Raw genomic sequence first — 21227 nt, forward strand, 5'->3', positions numbered from 1 at the left:
ACACATAGCAAACCCAAAACCCTACTACCCCTGCACTGCAAATAATAACACCAACACAAACATCAGAAACCCTAATCCTACTCTGAGTCAGAGCAGCGCAACCTCCTATTCCATTTCTCTCTAGCGCAGTAGCTCATTCAATCACAACAACTTTATGGCTGAACGTGAAGGCGGAGACCGTGGCAGTTTCCGGATGCGGCTTTGGCGGTCGTGGACGCGGCGGCGACAGGGGACGAGGGTGGCGCAGGACAGCAGGGCGCCGTGGCGAGGAGGAGGAGTGGGTACCAGTGACAAAGCTAGGACGCCTGGTGAAGGAGGGTAAAATCCGTAGCCTGGAGCAAATCTACCTACACTCGCTCCCAATCAAGGAATACCAAATCATCGACACCTTCGTGGGGCCCACCCTGAAGGACGAGGTGATGAAGATCATGCCCGTCCAGAAACTCTCTGTTATTCCTGTCAGGAGAGGGTATTGGGGTAACAAGATCGGAAAGCCCCACAACGTTCCTTTCAAGGTTACCGGCAAGTGTGGTTCTGTTACCGTTCGCATGGTCCCCGCTCCTCGTGGGTCCGGAATTGTTGCTATTAGGGTTCCAAAGAAGGTCTTGCAGTTCGCTGGAATCGATGGTGTCTTCACTTCCTCAAGGGGTTCCACCAAAACCCTCGGAAATTTCGTCAAGGTTCAATTCTTTTTTTCTTCTCATAATGTCTATTTTTCTTTAATTGATTATCAGATATTGCTTTATTAACTTGATTTATGGTAAGGTTTTAAATCTCGGTCAATTTCTTGGTTAAATGTCAAAACGAATTTGCTTATATTATCCTTCCTTTGCTGTTTCAAGAATTAAGCTTTTCTACTGTTTCAAGTTTGTTTGTACGTTTGAAAGTTCCTTCCATCTTACAAACCAGCTAAATTTGGATTCACTATTGAACTTTTGGAATATGGACCACACTTGTTTAGTTTTTTTACTAATGCTGCTCTTTATCTTTATCTCCTTGTAAGTTGATAGCATTTTTTTACGTGAACTTAATGCTATTTTTTGGATGTTATATTTTTATTTGATTGTATTTGCATTTTGAATTGTGCACAATTTTACATTTTACCTTTGGTTATACGGAAATGCAAGATGGTTTTCTCTAATACTATAAGATGTTTATTTGTCTAATGCTTAATTGGCCCTGTTGTGCATACTAATGGGTTACGAATAGATACAAGTTCTATATGAAATTTATTCCTTGTTTGAATATAACTCCCTTCTATATAAGTACTTGTAGGTCAAGAAAATAAGAAGTTAAAGTGAAATAGGGTTCTTCCATATGTTTATAATTAGCCTATGCACAACTTAAGTTGTAAAACCAATCTCATCTAGCTTTTTCAAAAGACAATTTTAACTTGTGTATAATATTAATTTATTAGGGAAGCTTGTTTAACATCGATATCTTTTCATAGCTGCTAACACTATTTCTCATTTTTTATTGTCCTTTGAAGTAATTTGTTAGGCATTTTCTGATTTATCCGTGTCCATAATGTCACTTGTGTTTTTACAGGCTACTTTTGACTGTTTGCTGAAAAGCTACGGTTTTCTAACACTGGAGTTCTGGAAGGAGACTCGGTTCTCCAAATCACCATTCCAAGAGTACACAGATCTATTGGCAAAGCCAACAGGAAAGGCCCTGATCCTCGAGGAGGAAAGGGTGGAGGCTTGAGTAAGCAGCAGTAGTTTTGATTTTATCGGATGATTGTGTCTTAAGCATGCCTTTTGTTATTTACTTTTCTATTGAGGGACGTATTATATAACTCCATGTTTTTCCTTTTTTCTCAAGTTTAGTTGAATGGATATTTACTGAGTTTCAAACACGGGTTCATTAAAATTTTCGTGCTGTTCTAACCAAATCATGATTCAAAGAAAAGAAAATGTGTTTCTGCATTCCCAATGAATGGAGAGCTGGTTTAGTTAATACTATATCTTCGTTGTATTTGGTTGTCATATGACCATGTCTGTTAATTGGATGTGCGTGTTGAATCTGCTTTCTTCCCATGTGAGGAGCTGCTATCGTTATTTGAATTGGTATATTTTAATTTTAATCCAGCACTCAATAATACCCTTCACTGTATGTAGACGTCGATCAAATGTTTAATATGCTGCTGTAAAAATACATTCATGGGTGTTGTTCTTTTTCTGCTTTCTGGTTATGAATTAAACTTGTTGGATCGTTGTGTTGCGTGAGGTAAGTTGTCACATTACATTGGAAAGAAACCTATTTATACCCCACAACATAAGTGATCACGACCTCACTTCCAAGGATTGAATCTATAACGGTACAAGTCACTGCTTTATATTTAGGTTGTTGTGCAAGCGAAACTACGATGCTCTTCACCAATCCAAAGTAGTGGCCCCTTTATATTTGTGGTGCCACCTTCAAGCATGGTGGGAAGGACCCTCCATGTGAACAAGTCTGAGAGCACACAACATACGAATAAAAGTGGTTTACGATACACCTCTACTCTCCATAATTTGTCACTCTAATGACAACAGAGATTAAAATCCCATCAAATTGAGTTTGTAATCCAATCACAAAAGCCATGCCATCAAAACGTTTTGATTTCATTGTAAAGGCAGACATAATTTACAAATCAACAGAACAGTGAACCAAGAACTATTAGACTAAAGAATTTCTTTCAATCAAAATAAAACCGATCATCATAAATTAAAGAATAAACCATCAATTTTATCATAAAGGTATTATTCTCTCTCCTATTCTTAAAAGTTAAAATAATCAAATTATACAAGTAATTCATCAAGTATTAAAAAATATATTAAATAATCTTTCAAGCAATAAAAAAATCCTTCAAATTAGTTCTTAGATAGTAAAATACGTCAATCTAGAACCTACATAAATAGATTTTTAGAAACTATTTATATAATTTTATTATTTTAAAGCCTGTATAAGAGAAGTAATACTTGAGAGACTAAATTGATTGATTACTCACTCTAAAATAATCATCTCTCCAACAATCCCCCCGGGTTAAAGAAAAGGATGTAAATATATAATTAGCAATATTCTAAGCCGAATGCAATGTTTTGTTATTTATACAAAATTTAGATGTTTTCTATTCTCTCCGCTATTTTCAAATTTGGACACGAGCATACAATTCCCTGCCAGTAGTGAGATTAGACAGTTTATGCAGTTTGGTACATTTTTATTTATTTTTTTGACATTATGATACCTACACTGGAATGTTATTAATGATTCTCTTGCTCATCTACAAGTTCTACCATGATTTCTTACCAATTTAAGATGACTCAAACTTTCCCCGTAATAGCATAAAGAAAATCAATTACAACAAGTTTGTCCAGACATTCTAAATCCAGGATTACCCATTTCTATTAATCCTATGAGTTGAAAACGTTAAACGTCATATGTATGTGTTAATGATAGTCACTAGTGAGTTTGTCCAGCTAAGCTCATCCTGGGCCCCATTGGCTATCGTACGCACCCATATCGAAGATGTTTCACTTGCAATGCATGGAGTGCGCATTACGCTACCGGTTTATCTTGAAGCTGAACCCTCCTTTATTAGACTGATTAAGATGATGAGAAAGTGTTTCCCTGTCACTCACTCAGTATTGGTCTGCTTAACTATAACAGCCAGCTATACACTGATTACTCAGATTTATTTAATCTCACTATCACTCTCACTGCAAAAACAACACACAGCAACAATTTAATAAATAAATAAATAAAAGTGGAAAAGAAGAAAAGCCCAGATTTATAATCACAATCTAGAGAGAGAAACAAGCAGACTATGAAACCTTCTATCTCCGAATTTCTCTCTCTAAAACCACCGTCTCGTTCTCAGAGCAGCTGCACTTTCTCTCCGACTCTCGCTCGGAGGAGCACTTGGATGTGAGTGGTTTCCACATCGGTTAGATCGGCCATGGCGGAGGTTTCCGGCGAGGGGGGAGCAGAGGCGACGGTGGCCACGCCGGTGCTGCCGTTGGCGGTGTCTGGATCGTTCAAGGAAGGGAAGAGCTCGTCGCGGAGGCGCGCGCATTCGATGAGGCCGAGCCTCGACGCGGACGAGTTCATGAACCTGTTGCACGGTTCGGATCCGGTGAAGGTGGAGCTCAATCGGTTGGAGAATGAAGTGAGAGGTGCGAAAATGAGACTCGATCTGGCGAGTTCTTAACCTGATTTTGCTGCTTCGTGTTGTTCACTAATCACTGTGTTGCGTGTTTGTAGATAAGGACAGAGAATTATCAGAAGCGCAGGCGGAGATCAAAGCCTTGAGGCTCTCCGAACGACTCAGAGAAAAGGCCGTTGAAGAGGTCACTTTCTAATTTTCGCCTTCGTTATATATTATTCAACCGAAATTAAAATAAATTAATTACAAATTTCCAAAATGATCATTGCTGTTACTGTTAGTGTTAAGACTTAGGATTATGGAAACTTTATTACTAATTTCTTTAGGTTTTTACTTTTGCACTGGACAATGTTTCTTTGTTGATTGATTTTATTTTTTTACCAAAGATATATTTGTTTTTTTTTTTATATTTTATTATTATTATTATTACAAAGTGCTCTGTATATTTCCGTGTTTGTTTGTTGGTGATATTGTTTCGACTTTGCTTTTGGTGTTTATTGTATATATTTTTTTTGCTCTAGAGTCATTATGTATGTCAGTTTTTCCGTGTCATATATTTATGCAGGTAATTATGTTTTGGCTGATGTAGGGGGTGGGGCTACTTTTTTGTTTCATATTTTAACCTTATTGGTGGTGTTATAATGATTTCAATTGTTTCTTGTGCATGGTTTACTTGAAAACTTGTCCCTATGCCATAATTTCACTTATTCATGTTACTGCTGTTTCTTAATGTATACTTTCATGACTTTGCGTCAACTTGAAATGTAACTTTATTTTTTGTTGTTGTTTTTTTCCTTTCACTGTAGCTTACTGAAGAATTGTCAAGGGTTGAGGGGAAGCTGAAGTTAACAGAATCTCTTCTAGAAAGCAAAGTAATGCTTGAAGCCTCTATCAAGCTTAGCGAGGAGTAAATTTCTGAGGTTACGTGGTGTGTTTTTACTAAACTGGATATTTCTTGCAGAATCTTGAAATAAAGAAAATTAATGATGAAAAGAAAGCATCGATGGCAGCTCAGTTTGCAGCTGAAGCCACTCTTCGAAGGGTCCATGCTGCTCAGAAGGATGATGACATGCCTCCTATAGAGGCCATTCTTGCTCCTCTGGAGGCTGAACTTAAGCTTGCGCGGCAAGAGGTATTATTACTTTGTTCTTCTACTTTGAATGGTGATTCCCATGAGAATAAAATGATGAAGGGGACTGAAGCTGACTTGTCATAGGTGATTTATGTCATTATTTTCTTCAATTTGTTTCGAACAGATAGCAAAACTTCAAGATGATAACAAAGCTTTAGACCGTCTCACCAAATCTAAAGAAGCAGCACTTATTGAAGCTGAGAAGACTGTACAGATTGCCTTGGCTAAGGCCTCCATGGTGGATGATCTCCAAAATAAAAATCAAGAGCTAATTAAACAGATTGAGATTTGCCAGGTATTTGCAATTTTGTATTGTGTTTCTCTCTCAAGTATGCCAGACATAATAATGTAATTTCTGACATTTGGTTTCATCATCACCTCTCCCAGGAAGAAAATAAAATTTTGGACAAAATGCATAGACTGAAGGTGGCAGAGGTTGAAAAGCTTACCCAAACCGTGAGAGAACTAGAAGAGGCTGTCCTTGCAGGTGGTGCAGCTGCAAATGCTGTGAGAGATTATCAACGGAAATTTCAAGAAATGAATGTAATGTGTCACACTTACCAACTTTACTCTTCTAATTTGTTTACTCAATCATTACATTGACCATAGCTAAAAGCATCTTTTGTTGCATGATTTGTTTTGATACTATATAGGAAGAAAGAAAAACTCTTGACCGGGAGTTAGCTCGTGCCAAGGTAACAGCAAACAGAGTAGCTGTAGTGGTTGCAAATGAATGGAAAGATGCTAATGACAAAGTGATGCCTGTGAAACAATGGCTTGAAGAACGACGATTCTTGCAGGTGGATATCATTTCTGATTCCTTTGGATTTAATCTTTTGTGCCTTTTTTTTTATAAAAAAAAGTATATATCTTCTTGCATTTGGTTTCCCTTCAATACGGTTTCCATTTTTTTACCAAACTACACTTTTATTAGGGAGAGATGCAGCAACTTCGGGACAAGCTTGCTATAACTGAGCGAACTGCAAAGTCTGAAGCACAGTTAAAAGTAATAATCTGGGTTTTCAGCCCCCATGTATTAGCTTAGGGATTACTTCTGCCATTACTCAAGGTAAACCTTTTACAATTTTCAGGAAAAATATCAATTAAGGCTTAAAGTGCTACAGGAGAGTTTGAGAGAAACTTCTAACAGTATTAATCGCGGCACCTCAGAGGGAAGATGTGTTAGCAATGGGCCTTCTCGACGTCAATCCCTAGGTGGAGCTGATAACATCTCAAAACTAACATCTAATGGGTTTTTGAAGAGATCACCGTCCACTCAAATTAGGTCTTCTGTGTCTTCAAGCACAGTTTTGAAGCATGCTAAAGGCACATCTAAATCATTTGATGGTGGTACAAGGTCATTAGAAAGGAGTAAAATTCTTCTAAATGGAAAACCTCCAAGTTACTCATTCAACCAGTCTTCCGAAGGAACCAAAGTCAGGGAAGAAAAAGATAAATGGAAAGGAAATTCAGATGATAAACCAAATGACTTCCCAACAGTGGATACAGACGATAGTGTTCCAGGAGTTTTGTATGATTTGCTGCAGAAAGAGGTCTTAGCCTTGAGGAAAGTTGGTCATGAGAAAGATCAAAGCCTAAAAGATAAAGATGATGCCATTGAAGTTAGTATTTTTTTGTTCTTGGATATTAATCTTAGATTTCTAATTGATAATTATAATCTTAGCTAATTGTTGCAATGGTTGTTATCTGTCAGATGCTGGCAAAGAAAGTAGATACATTGACCAAAGCCATGGAAGTTGAGGCAAAGAAGATGAGAAGAGAAGTAGCTTCCATGGAGAAGGAGGTAGCTGCAATGCGTGTTGAAAAAGAACAAGACACAAGAGCAAAGCGTTTCAGTAATGTAAAGGGCCCTGTGAACAGTGCTCAGCATCAGCTTGTTTCTGGAAGGTACCCATTTTGCTTTTGTTCTTTGGTTTAATTCCTGTACAATTTATTCAATGGAGTGCCATGTCTTGCTGTTTTCTATAAATGATTTTGTTACCGGGAACTTTGCATATCTTATGGATTCATTTTCTTCCTTTTTTCACTGTTATTTTCTCTTCACCTAGTGGGATAAGACTTTGTTGTTGTTGTTGTTGTTGTTGTTGTATTTCACTGTTACTTTCCAGGTATATTTCATTAGGTGTTTCTGTTCAAGGTCAATTATGAACTATTTTGATTTCCTGGATTTTAGGTTACAGAATGTGTATTTGTTTATGGTCTCTCTTTGCACTGAATATCACCCGTAATTCCTACCTAATAGATAATTTTGTTTTCACCCTGGGCCTCTTGTTTTGGTAACTGAACAATGTCTAGGCTTTTTAACAAATGTGACGAAGTGATTTGCATTGAAAAACTTTACGTCAATTTTCTGAAAAGGAAGAACATTGTTATATATCCTAACTTATATTTGATATTTCTTTGCATATATGCTACATCTTTTACCTCGCCTTGGCATTATTTACATAAATTATCTGTCAGATGTTATTACTTTGTTTCAGGTCTTCTGTAAATACACATAATTTCTAGAATATTTCTCTACTTTGTCCTCTTGTGTGAGAGTAATTTTCCTTCAAATGACACTATTTGTTTGGTTTGCTCTCGTCTACCAAATATTTTTTTAACATATTGTTGGCATTTCTACCAAACTTAACTGTGTTTGCATGTAATTGTCAAAATCCCTGTTGGCATAGTATTTATTTTGTTGATGCTTTGTCAACAATTCTTCAATTTGCAACAACTCCTGAATTGGTGATTTACATTGTTTCTGACTTTCTGATTTCTCCATTATCTTGGGTGAATGACGGGAATGCTATATTTGTGCAGAAATGTGGCACGGGGAGGATTAACACGCAGCACGCAATGACAATCGTCTCTTGAAGAGGCACTAAGGAGTGGGTTTTCATAGCATCGTTCTTCTGCCCTTCTTTGTTTACTTTATTTTTTCTTTTGTCTTTTCCCCCCCAATTGATTATAAGATTGTAACTGGCATTCCGACAACCATTATTTATGTTATTGGCCATGGATTGATGGTGAGAAGAGCGTTTAAGGAATCGGTATGCGCCTGACAGACTTTGTATTTCCTGCTTAGAGAGAGATCGGCTAAGAAGCCAGGCAAAGGAAGAAAATTAACTTGGAGCTAACCTTCAGCTTTTCTTTGAGTGGCTGTGTGGTTGTATAGGTAGCCGCTTTATATCCCCCCTTTCTCCTTTTTGCAGTTGATATTTGTAATACGCAGATAGTGTGATTGTGTCCTCTCATCTCAGGTTTGTTAATATCTTTGTAATCAGATCAAGATCTAAACTTATTTGGTTGTGTTATACATTAATAGTTTCGAGTTGATTTATATGTTCATGTTTGTGTGAAACACGAAGTGCTGCCTTTTCATTTATTCCTCCGTTGTTAAAACTTGGTAATATCCGTACCAGTAAGCCACAATAACCTGCCTTAAATAATATATGCACGACAAATGGTTAGCCAACAACGTTTTAATCTAGAACAAGTTTTTGTAGGAAATTTGTTTGTAATGTTTTAGGGTAAAACTCGCTCCATTAAATTGCATTGTCTTTCTTTTTTATTTTGAAAATTATACTTCTCTCTTTTCATGTCAATATGTGCTCAAGTTGAAAACTTATTGAATATTTGTTCTTCAAATTGAGAATGGTGATACTTTATTCGGGATAAGCCAAAAATATTCTTTATAAGTGATTCATTTCTATAAACCTTATTCTAAAAAATTTTGTAGCAAATCTGATTTCTTTGGGCTGATATTGATCCAAATTCAATTGTCAAAAGCTCCGTAAATCACATCCCCGGCTATTGTTATTGGGCATTTCCATTTCCCACCCATTTCAACCGAGTTAAAAGAGACGACCCTTGCCTAATGCCTAGCATCGACCTTCACAGTGTGGTATGTATGTCTCATCTGGTCTCAGCAGTCAAACGATTCCAGAAATCAAAGAACAAAACTCATCCAAGAATATGGACTTCACTTTTGCTGCTGAAACAGTATAATTATAAAGCATGCGTTGGTTTTGTGATCTACTTCCATACTGATGATACTTTCATGAACATTGTTACGGTGTGTTCAGTTTCCAGTTAGGAAAGTTCAAAAGTCAAAACCATAGTTTGGGTGAAAGTTACAACAGAAATGTTTTTGCTCAATCCATGTTTGGAACTTTACAAACAGAAATCCACACGCACACCAATGGGCTATACTGCCCTATGAATTTCTTCAAAGCCTTAATTTGATTGATTTGCATGCTGCAGAGAGCCTTAATAATCAACTTTTGTTAGAAGATGCTTTAGGCACTCCCTTTATTCGGTTGTTTATTTCCCATTGATAAAAAAAAATCGACTTTTTCAGCTTACTTAAATACACCAAGAGACTTCAAAATTCTGTGGTGCTATTAGTTTATTACTAAATAATGAAGGAAACAACAAACATTGTGCATATTATCAAAGGTTTCAATGCATATTATCAAGGTTTTAGACTTTATTCCGCCTCCAAAGATTATTGTGCATAAAGAATAAATTGAAAAATTGATATGTCATCTATTGGCAATACAAATGCAATAACAGTACAAATGAGGGACAAAATAGATAAAACTTAGTTCTCCAATTGATGACAGTATTACTTTGCGATAGTTTTACCAACTGTAGCAAAAACAAAAAAATAAAATTGTGGAGCTAAAGAGAAACAGTTCGTCTGTATAATAGTTCATCATCACTCTCCTCTTCCTCATCTGACACTAGGCCATTCCCTGGTAGCTCTAATTTCCCTCCCATACAGAATCTGGGGCCTACACTCTCAGTTTCAATGTAATGACCCTGCAACCTCTCTTCAAACCTCTGGTCACTACAATTCAGCATCCAATTCAAGGAACACCTTATCCCTTTACTCTTCAGCCTCTGGTATCTGGGTTTGATCCTGGACTCCAAACTATAAGTAAAATACTCAGGGAATTCCACAAGCTCTTGCAAGGGCCTCCCCATCTCACTCTTGAAGAAGTAATAGCTGTTCTTCATGAGCTCAACTCTCAGTGCCACCAACTGAGGACACTTGACCACCATACTTGCCACGTCCTGTGCCGGTATCGTCCTTCCAAGGAGAAACTCAACCGGCTTCATAATCACATGTTGGTGGAGACTAACCACCTGTGGCATGTTCTCCACCACGCGTGCAAACCCTTCAGGGTCAACCTTAAGCTTCAAACTGAAAAAGTACTGCTGCGTGGATAACTTAGCCTTAAGAGGCAGCCCGAGAATCTGCGGATATTGAGCAATAATCGAAGCCAAACAATCCCTCCCAACACCAAAGCTAATCAAACATTCCACATTGGGTTTCACAGTCTCTTCAAGATCATAGCCAAGAACATAAGCTCTCTTCTCCAACATCCTGGCCAAAACCTTCTTCGGCAGCCCTAAATCGACCAAGTAATCAATCATCGGCTTTATCACAGTCCCAACTCTCATCCCTAATAAATAAGGATACTGAGTGACCATTGGACCAATATCTCTAGGGTTCACACCAATACTAACAAGATAAGCCACTGAAGTGCTCATAGTACCCTCAAGCTTGAAGCCAAGAAGTTCAGGGTACTTTTGCAACACATAGCCAATATCATCTTTCTCCACATCAAGCCCCCTAAGGAACTTAACAACAGGAGCAAGCTCAACAATGACACTAGCATGCAATACCTGCGGGTAATTCTTAACAAATCCACCAAGCTTGGGCCTTGCGATCCCAATTTTTTCCAAGTACCCCAAGACGGGGATCATGTTTTTTCTGACACTGCACCCCAACATTAGAGGGTAGTTGTTGATGTCGTCGACGGTGAGACCTAATTTCTGGAGAAACTCGACGCGCTCGCGCATGACGTCGACGGTGGAGGGAAGCTCGAGGTCGTGCAATTCGTCGGGGATGATTCCCAAACCCTTGAGGTAATCGAAGATGATTACTCGCGAAACGAGCTTCTCCTTGCGACCCTGGATCACGCCCCACGTCACCGATGGCATCTCATATTCGGGGAGTTTCGATGCTGATGATTGGGTTCCATAATAAACCCTAAAAAGGGTTTTGGGGATTTTGGTAAAGGGGTTGTGGTCGTGCGGGTGACGAGAAAATGCATTGGCGTGGTGGGGAATTAAGGTTGATAACAAGTTAAGGACTTTTCTTCTTGCGACCATTGATTCAAGTGAAGCGAAGCTCGAACAGTAATAAAATGGTTATGGTGGTTTCGTTTCAACTTTCAACAGCGACTAACGTTAGATGCAATGCAAACGCAACTACAGCTCAAGGAGCTGGGAGAATGGAAAATGGGCTTCAAGCCCGTTCCTCTTTTGCTGGTTGGGCCTCATCCAACATATAAATATTTTCTTACTTTTTTAATTCAGTTATTTTAATATTAAAAACAACACAAGAAAACACAATGTTCAGTTGCGACTAGTATAATAATTAGATAATAAATGTTAGAATATTATCCATGTTAATAAAAAAAAATTAGTAAGCTAATATTTTTATTTATGAAATGATAATATTTGTTTTTGTTTTTGTCCAGAACTATTTTTTATTATATGTTAACACAAATTTGAAATGACAACATAAGTAATTTAGTTATTTTAATATGGTAACAAGAAAACACGGTTGCGAATATTTTAGAATTTTTGTTTTTATTTCATTTATTCGGAGAGTGTCAATGTCATGTGACAATAACATTCAAAAAATGACTTTAGAACTAACTCCTTTTCATTTGTTCAAAACCTACATAGGAACCTGTGATTGTGAAGTGACCATTTGCCCCATCACATACTCACTAAATAAAGAACCGTTTGGTTCGTCTCCATTAACTTTATTTTATTTTCTGTTGATGCTGGTTTCCTCGTTCGAAATTCCCATCTTTTTGGATGCACATTAATTCGGCATCCCTCGAAGAAGCGCGTTTGATCTAAAACCATAAACCTCTGTCTCGTTAGATCTCCTTCTTCCGTTCTCTAAACCTCTCCTCCGATCCGATCTGATCCAAAATGGCGACGATGACGAGCTTGATTGGTCTCATCAATAAGATCCAACGAGCCTGCACCGTTTTGGGAGATCACGGTGGCGAGGGCTTGTCGCTCTGGGAGGCTCTTCCCTCTGTCGCCGTCGTCGGTGGACAGGTACCGAACCAACACCTTCTCCATTCTAACTTCAATGCTTTCTATCTGTTTCTTTTAATTTATTTTGTGGAATATCAGAGTTCAGGGAAATCGTCGGTGCTAGAAAGTGTTGTCGGGAGAGATTTTCTGCCTCGTGGATCTGGTGAATCTTTCTCTCTTTCTTACTATGTTCTGCTCTCGTTTGTTATTTTACGAGATCTATTTATCAATGTAGTTCATAAGGAGCTACTCCTAATATATATAGATGTACAAGAAATGATGCCATGCTTGCTAGTGGTTACTGAGTGTGAAATGAAACACCATTATCCAAAAGTGGTTACTGTTGTTGTTTGGTAAGAAAATATGAAGACTTTTTTGGAGATTTTGGTTTACTGTAAATAGCTTCTCCCAGGTGGCCATGTTTTTATTATTATTATTATTATTATTATTATTCATGGAGGATGGTTATCGGTTATAACGTATTTCATGAGATCAGCAATGTAGTTGATACGGACCAAAGTGACTTGCTTGATGTTGAGTTGAAGAAGCGCCCAAAAGCACAAGCTAATCAGTGGGAGACCAATAGGGCTGTTGTCACCAGGCCCATTCGTAACAAGGCAGTACCTGTGAAATTGAGAGATTATGTTTAGGAATAGAAGGGGAGGAAAAGTTAACAAAATGCTGTCATGCATGTGATCCCTAGTCTGTTAGTATATTCTATCTTTCTGTTATACAATAGCCTATGCTAGTATGCCACGTATGAGTTTGTTACGCCAGAATGTGGGGTGCTGAGATATATGTAATGAATTTGTCGAGAAGAAAGGATATGAAAAAGAATATTATCAGATCTGAATTCTCCCCCTTAACCTCCCTTAAACCCCTGGAGTTACTCCTACTCGAAAGGAGATTATCCTCTCTTATCAGTAGTTCATAAAGTGGTTACTAAGTGCGGAACGACAAAAGTGGTTACTTTTTTTTCGGAAGAAAGTATGAAGATTTTTGAGAGATTTTTTGGTTTACTGTAAATAGCTTATCCCAGGCGGCCATTTTTTTATTTTTCTGTTTTCCGTGGAGGATGGTTATTGGTTATAACTTATTTCCTTGCCTCTGAATGGTTTTTTGCCTTTTTTTTTCTGTAAGGTATTGTTACACGGAGGCCACTAGTGCTGCAACTTCACAAGACGGAAGAAGGGACACATGAGTATGCTGAGTTTCTTCACATACCGAGAAGGAGATTCACCGACTTTGGTAAATGAAGTTTCTAACTAAAATTCTTCTATTTCTGTTTTAGCCAGATGGGCAATAATGAGTGGATAACATCACGTACAACAAGCAGCTTGAATAATCTTTTCAGTTCATTTGTTTGTTAATAAAAGTGTAAATAATTTTTCTAGTACTGTAGCTTTGAAATGAAAATAGACGCTATGATTGTAGATGGGACGTATTCTATGCAGTATGTACATTTTGCAAGGGTCTGTTTTAGCTTGGGGATTTATTATGTTTGTCTATGTGTCCATTGTTCAGTGTGGGACAAACAAGTAATGTCTCAATTATACTATTTTTTTTTATTGGCAAATGTTAGTTGTTAGATGTTAGTTTTGTTAGCAAAGGGGATCCAACCCGCGACCTTCTCCCCTAACCATCCAACCCACCTTATATATCCCTACGATTATACTATTATAATGTCTCAATTAATTGATTCTCTAACGTTCCTTTAATGCCTGTGCAGCTGCTGTGAGGAAGGAAATAGCAGATGAAACAGATCGTATAACTGGGAAGACAAAGCAAATTTCTAACATTCCAATTCATCTCAGCATTTATTCTCCAAATGGTTTGTTTTTGTATTGGCCGTTGATAACATGACTAGAATCTTGAAAGCATTGATTTGATTGAGAACTTGTAAATTATTTTAAAACTGTTCTCAGTGTCTTTCTTATCATTTCCACTTCATTGAACATTTGATTGTGGTGACTAATGATGGCTTATGATTTAAAATAACTACATTTTGTGAAGTAGTTGAACAAATCTTCTCTTCCAAAACTTGTAGGACTTAATCTTCTGCTTTATTTCTTCCAAGTTGCTGATTTAGTTTCTGTGCAAATACTATGCATTCTCAAGTTTTGGGCCCTAGTTGCAAAAGATTTTCGTTTTTGGAAATTGTGGTAAACAGTGATTTCAGGGAAAATTTTAGGTGGACTCTAATAATTGTGAGAATCGTTATAAACACTAAACAGTGATAGCTCTGGTATAGTTTCTAGTTCACTTCAGATAGGCTTAACAATTTTTTTGGGTTTGAAGATTTCCTTGCCGCATTGCACTTGCTGGTTACTAAATTTTGGAAATCATAATTAATTTCTTTTGGTTGAAGAACGTTGGCTCTCTCTTTTAATCCTTACCCTCCTTGTTGGCAAATGGGAATATTGAAGACATAGTTAATTCTTTCTTTCTATATGACATTTTGGTTTGAGATGTCAGATGTATGATGATTTTATGTGGCTTTTTTTGCAGTTGTGAACTTAACCCTTATAGATCTTCCTGGGTTAACGAAGGTTGCAGTAGGTAAGCCTCAATATATTTCCCAGTACGGTTTTACAAATTGATTGGTATTCTGAGAAGACTCATCAGAATCTGACATATAATGAAAATTTGGCTTCTCTTGCAGAGGGACAACAGGAGAGTATTGTTCAAGATATTGAAAATATGGTCCGTTCTTATGTTGAGAAGGTAATTAACTTTTAAGCAAACTGAACTACCTTTCTAATATACTTCTGCCAAATTCATTGTCTACACTTGTTCATATAGATTACCTTCTTGTTTCTTGTGAATGATCTAACTGAGTTCTTTGATTGTGAAGCCAAACTGCATTATCTTAGCTATCTCTCCTGCAAATCAAGATATTGCCACTTCAGATGCCATAAAAATCGCCAGAGAAGTTGACCCTTCAGGTATGGCTGTTTATTTATATTGGAAGGAATTCCAAGGGTAGACACTGTTTCTTTCAATTTTCTTTTTTCTCATTCTTTCTTGGCCAGCATTCATTTAGAAGTTTTTTTTCTTTTTATATTTTTTTCAGGTGAAAGAACATTTGGTGTCGTTACCAAACTTGATCTTATGGATAAAGGAACTAATGCAGTTGATGTATGTTTTCTTAACAACTACTACCATCTTCTGTTTCAGTGTTCAGTAACTTAAATTGACTTCGATGCATTTAAATAAGAACACCAAACTTGATCTTATGGATAAAGGAACTAATGCAGTTGATATATGTTTTCTTAACAACTACTACCATCTTCTGATTCAGTGTTCAGTAACTTAAATTGACTTCGATGCATTTAACTAAGATTATATAGTTTATTGTTGAGTGCGAGTTGCAAAATGATGAAAGTTTTTTATGTGAATCCTGAAGGTTCTCGAGGGAAGGCAATACAGGCTGCAGCATCCATGGGTTGGAATTGTGAACCGTTCACAAGCTGATATTAATAGAAACGTAGACATGATCGCTGCTCGTAGGAAGGAGCGGGAATATTTTGAGACAAGTCCTGAATATGGACATTTGGCGCATAAAATGGGCTCAGAATATCTTGCTAAGCTTCTATCCCAGGTATTCTCATTCCTATTTTCTAATTAATTCAAGTAATTTTCTGTAACATTTTGATATATTACTAACTTACTATTCTTCAATGGATTTCTGATTGTTCCTTTGATGGTTTTTATAACTACAGCATTTGGAGCAAGTTATCAGGCAGAAGATACCTAGCATCATTGCCTTAATAAATAAGACAATTGACGAGCTTAATGCAGAGTTGGACCGTATTGGCAGGCCAATTGCTGTGGACTCAGGGGTCAGAACAGAGACCGATACTGAAATAAATCTTTGATTTGAAAATACTTGATTTCTGAGTGTTTTAAGAGGTGCTTTTTTGCTTATGTAGGCCCAACTTTACACTATTTTAGAGATGTGTCGTGCATTTGACAAAGTGTTTAGAGAACACCTGGATGGAGGGTAAGTGCTCTTTTTTTTTTAGGTGAAAGGGTAAGTGCTCTTATTGAGCTCTAGAATTGGCTTCTAGTATACTTTTGTTTTCTTTTCATAACAAATAATTATGCAACTTTTTTTTTATGCCTTATGGTTTTAACCTTTTTAGAAAGTTAATCTATTTGATTAACCAACTATTTCAGACGTCCTGGTGGGGACCGGATATATGGAGTTTTTGATCACCAATTACCGGCTGCTTTAAAAAAGCTCCCTTTTGATCGCCATCTTTCTTTAAAAAATGTCCAGAGAGTTGTCACTGAAGCTGATGGGTATCAGCCCCATCTGATTGCTCCAGAGCAGGGTTATAGAAGACTCATTGAAGGGTCAATTGGCTATTTCAAAGGCCCAGCTGAAGCCTCCGTGGATGCTGTAATCTTCTTGACTTTATTACATTTTGTTTTAATCTGTCATTCTGTTCCTTGGTCTGATGAAATTACCAGATATTGATATGAAATACTTGTTTAGATGTGATATTCTTCACTGATGCTGTATTTTTTTTTTCAAAATAAAGCTCTATCACCCTTCAAGTGATCCATCTTAGGGGTGTTCAGAACCGAACCAATCCAAAAACAAAACCGAAAACCAATCCAAAAAACCGATAACTGATCAAAACCGATTTTTTTGGATCTATTTTTCCTGAAACCGAGTGGTTCAGTTCAGTTTGGAATTTTGGAACCGACCCAAACTGAACTGAACCACAAGTGTTAGTGTATTATGCTGTTGCTGTGTGTGTGCACTGCTGGCTTGCCCAATATACAACACATTGTTTCAAACAAAACCATATCCACTAAAGAGTCTTTAGTGAAAACCTAAATTAGTAACCCTCAGACCTCATCCTCAACCTCTCGAGTCTCATGTGCCTCTACTCTCTACCCCTGAACGCCGAACGGACCTCTCGTGAATTTGCAGTGCCGCTGTCACCTCTCTTGCGAATCCGTCATGCCTCTAAGATCTAGCCCTTAAGTTGATTTTTGTTCATTTGTTAATGTATTTATTTTTGTTTGTGTTCGTTTGATTAGAGATTTTTGTGTTTGATTAGATACCTTTCCTGCTGGAGCTTCCTTAAGAGGGTTTATGGTTTTAGCACAAAAGCTTTTACTTGTTTAATGTATTTAGTTTTGCCTAAATGACATGTATATAGTTTCTAATTCTATTTTTTTTTCCCTTTTCTCTTTATGGCTCTAAAGATTGGAACTAAGGCTTTATTGTTGCAGCAGGCACTTTTACCTGGTCCTTTATCGTGGCTGTTTTTTCTTTCCATTTTTTTTATGAATCAGATGTTTACACTTTATAATAGAGATTTTGAGTTAAATTATATTTTCAATAGACATTTTCAGATTTACATTAGATGTCACATGTTTGAATTGATTTCTTTTTGCTGTGTTTAAAGTTTGGAAGTTGTGTTTAAATTTCAACATCAAGCCTAGATTATATATGTATAATTAATAATTCTTTTTATTTTTTTTCAGTTTGCGTTGTAGGTGTAATAAACTTATTAAGTTATCAAATTCCATTAATCCACAACCCCACTGTGGATGTTGGCTATTATGTTTTTATGTTGCTAATTGTTATCATTTTAGTTTGTATTGTGCTGTTTTAGAAAAATGTTTTGAATTAATGATCATTTTAATTTGGATTGTGCTGTTTTAGAACTACTGGCAAGAACATGTACTGTTTGTATTGTGTTGTGCTGACTTTATTTGGCAAATTCTCACTAGAATGTTCAACAATTTTATAGTGACCAAAAACCGATCCTAACCAAACCAATTGGTTCGGATTTTATATTAAAATAAAACAGAACTGAACCGCATGTAATTTTTATGTTTGGTACAGGTGACTTTTTGATAAAAAACCAAACCAAACCAAGCTGCAAACACCCCTTTATTCCATCCTATTGTTTATCCTGACCTAGTTTATTTCAAGGCCAAATGAAGTTAGTGAAAATCATGAGATCATATGAATATATATAAGCACACTATTGTGAATGACCTAGTTTCCTCTTCTTTTCTCCCATTTCAACCCAAACCTTGACCATTGTTAAAACTGAAATTGCATGACTGCTGAATTCTTTTTGCTTTCTGAATCTCTTTCTAATCATAGATAATTTCCCATGGTGAAATCCTGATGTATTCCATACCAAAAACTATAAATTTGAAATTTGTTTCTCGTACTCGTTGGCACTTGGCATATTTCAGTCTACCACATGATGGCTGTTTAACCTGTGTTTTTCCTTTTCTTTTTGTTACTAAAATGAAATAAGTTACTCCTCAAGGAATGGTTTTCCTCATTTACATTTCTGTAATAAGTGTTTGTTCTTGTTCTTTTTTGTATTAAATTTCCCAGTGAGATGTTGTGCTTTCCATTTATAAATTACATGCTTTCTTCTACTCTACAGGTCCACTTTGTTTTAAAAGAACTTGTGCGGAAGTCAATTTCAGAAACTGAGGTGAGCAATGTTTTAGTTGATGTAACTCTTTTCAGACAAATCATGATTTTAAAATAAACATGCGAGTTGGATGTGACTGTTCGTATTTCACATCTAATTCATGCATCCAAGGTAGTTATTAGGGTTTCTTTTCAGGTGTGAAAAAATACTGAATGTTCAATGGCTAATAATGCAGGATATTAGTAGTATATTTCAGCACTAAATAAATGATGTAAGATGCCGTTCCAGGCTTGTGATTGTGAATAGTGCTTCGGACATTAACTTTAGAATTTGAAAGGAATTAAGGTGAATTTGGATGGAGGAAATCACTTGGGAAGAGAGAATTAAATCTTACAATTGTTCTACTTCATGACTTGTAGGAACTAAAAAGATTTCCCACACTTTCAAATGATATAGCAACTGCTGCAAATGAAGCTCTGGAAAAATTCCGAGAAGAAAGCAGGAAGACAGTTTTACGGTTGGTCGATATGGAGTCTAGCTATTTAACAGTGGAATTTTTCAGGAAGATTCATTTTGAACCAGAAAAGAATCCAAATGGACCACCAAATCCAAATCGGAATGGTCCCCCCAATATGGATAGTTATACTGACAATCACCTGCGCAAAATTGGTACAAAATTTTCTATGAGCCTTTTTCGCAACAATTAAGTATAATATTGTAGTTTATAAGTATATCATTATTCTAGGACTACAAGACTGATTTGGATGAGCTTATAAACAGTCTTTTTTATTTAAGTATATAATAAAACTTGTCTTTTATTAAAAGTAAGTTACTTTATGTTTGTAATCAATGTATTGGAACTTTTTTTCTTCTAATTTTGGCCAGCATGTGTTGTTTTCAATTAAAAAAGTGATTTTTTAATAGGCAAACTTTTTCATAAGCTCATCTGCACTAAAATATTAAAAAAAGTTAGGCTTTTGGGAAAATGTGTACTTCCCTTTTCTCTCATAGCTTCATATCTAGTGTAAGTTTTTGGTCCTATAAAATAGTGAGATGAATTGAAATTCTAACCTTCAGCATCTCTTTTTAAAGGACAGTTTAAATTTAAATGTGATAATCTCACTTAATTTGGAATTGGCTTCGACACTGTTTTTACAGATCTGTAAGGTTATTCATTCATTATTCTGTTTATTATGTTCATTGTTACAGGATCAAATGTTAATTCCTATATCGGTATGGTTTGCGATACACTTAAGAATACTATACCAAAGGCCGTGGTTCATTGTCAAGTTAGAGAGGCTAAGAGATCATTGCTAAACCACTTTTATGTTCATGTTGGGAGGAAGGAGGTATGATTTTTCCCATCTTAGACACAATCTTCACTCATTCCTTAAATATGTTATTGTCATTGGTGTAGGTAAGTTACAATTACGTTGGGGTTGTGTGAATTTACTTATATTAAAATTACAATGCCTCTTATGTCCATGGAAAACTTATTAACTTGGTTCAAGTATCTCATTAAGCTTACGAAATAATTCTTTTGCTGCATACGATGAATCTAACTAATACTGTTGGATTAAGTTTTTGAAATTATTGATAAAGATATGGACGTGAGAAGATATATTGGCTTTGAATTTGGATTGGGAATGATCATGTTTGGGGCAGTCATCAGTTAGGCTCCCCGTGGCTTGTGTATTTGTACTATATATAAGTGTATTGTAGGATATTTGGTGGATCATATACTAGCTCATATATGCAAATGAACAAAGGTTTCATGGAAAAGACAATAGAAAGTTGGCTACTTCCCTTGTGAAATTGTTTTAGCAAATAGTCAGGCACAATATTAGGGATTTGTTTTGCTTGTTGGTTTAGAATTTGATGAAAGCACATGCATATTGCAACATTATGTGTGGTAATTATTACTAATTGTGGGAGCTATTATGCAGAAGGAGAAATTGGGTGCTATGTTAGACGAAGACCCAGCCCTTATGGATAGGAGAAATCAAATAGCTAAAAGGCTTGAATTATACAAGCAAGCTAGGGATGATATTGACTCCGTGGCTTGGAAATAATGAAATCCCAGAGTTTGCAACAGATGTTTCGAGGAAGATTTGTTATAGATTTGATCATTCTTACTATTTTTTTTTAATCAAACACGAACAGAAAAATCTACGGTTATGGCAAGAAGTTGAATTCGCACTTGCGAATGATTCTTTTGGTCCACAGACCACAGTGTACAAAAGCATTGGAGTTCTATGTTGTGATTTTATGTAACTTACGAGTGGTTCAGATGTTTGGTTTTTACGACCATATTGATTATTTTCGAAGGACTTTTTCCATTTTATTAGTCACTTGAATGGCGTCAAAGTCAAAGGTTAACAACCTGTCA

The 21227-nt window shown here is 36.5% G+C and overlaps 4 protein-coding genes across 4 annotated transcripts; 3 read left to right on the forward strand and 1 right to left on the reverse strand.

Moving 5' to 3' along the window:
• Window positions 1-88: 88 nt before the first annotated feature.
• Window positions 89-1864, forward strand: LOC100784649 (40S ribosomal protein S2-like). The gene is made up of 2 exons (NM_001367946.1): window positions 89-680; window positions 1549-1864. The coding sequence occupies exons 1-2, from the start codon at window positions 420-422 to the stop codon at window positions 1705-1707; spliced, it is 420 nt and encodes a 139-aa protein (NP_001354875.1). The 5' UTR covers window positions 89-419; the 3' UTR covers window positions 1708-1864.
• A 1693-nt stretch (window positions 1865-3557) lies between these two features.
• Window positions 3558-8619, forward strand: LOC100785173 (microtubule-associated protein 70-2). The gene is made up of 11 exons (XM_003532472.4): window positions 3558-4157; window positions 4246-4331; window positions 4954-5019; window positions 5109-5279; window positions 5404-5574; window positions 5667-5822; window positions 5933-6079; window positions 6214-6285; window positions 6371-6901; window positions 6994-7187; window positions 8106-8619. The coding sequence occupies exons 1-11, from the start codon at window positions 3941-3943 to the stop codon at window positions 8143-8145; spliced, it is 1851 nt and encodes a 616-aa protein (XP_003532520.1). The 5' UTR covers window positions 3558-3940; the 3' UTR covers window positions 8146-8619.
• A 1190-nt stretch (window positions 8620-9809) lies between these two features.
• Window positions 9810-11614, reverse strand: LOC100809590 (transcription termination factor MTERF4, chloroplastic). The gene has a single exon (XM_003530871.5). It carries the CDS (start codon window positions 11466-11468, stop codon window positions 9969-9971), a length of 1500 nt encoding a protein of 499 aa, XP_003530919.1. The 5' UTR covers window positions 11469-11614; the 3' UTR covers window positions 9810-9968.
• A 397-nt stretch (window positions 11615-12011) lies between these two features.
• On the forward strand, window positions 12012-21129 carry LOC100798582 (dynamin-related protein 1C). The gene is made up of 16 exons (XM_003530851.5): window positions 12012-12437; window positions 12516-12579; window positions 13557-13664; window positions 14146-14247; window positions 14925-14975; window positions 15079-15140; window positions 15271-15361; window positions 15490-15554; window positions 15823-16017; window positions 16139-16258; window positions 16349-16419; window positions 16596-16821; window positions 18848-18898; window positions 19258-19507; window positions 20048-20187; window positions 20785-21129. The coding sequence occupies exons 1-16, from the start codon at window positions 12306-12308 to the stop codon at window positions 20908-20910; spliced, it is 1854 nt and encodes a 617-aa protein (XP_003530899.1). The 5' UTR covers window positions 12012-12305; the 3' UTR covers window positions 20911-21129.
• The last annotated feature ends 98 nt before the right edge of the window (window positions 21130-21227 follow it).

This window comes from Glycine max, chromosome 8, assembly GCF_000004515.6.
Source record: "Glycine max cultivar Williams 82 chromosome 8, Glycine_max_v4.0, whole genome shotgun sequence".
NCBI lineage: Eukaryota > Viridiplantae > Streptophyta > Magnoliopsida > Fabales > Fabaceae > Glycine > Glycine max.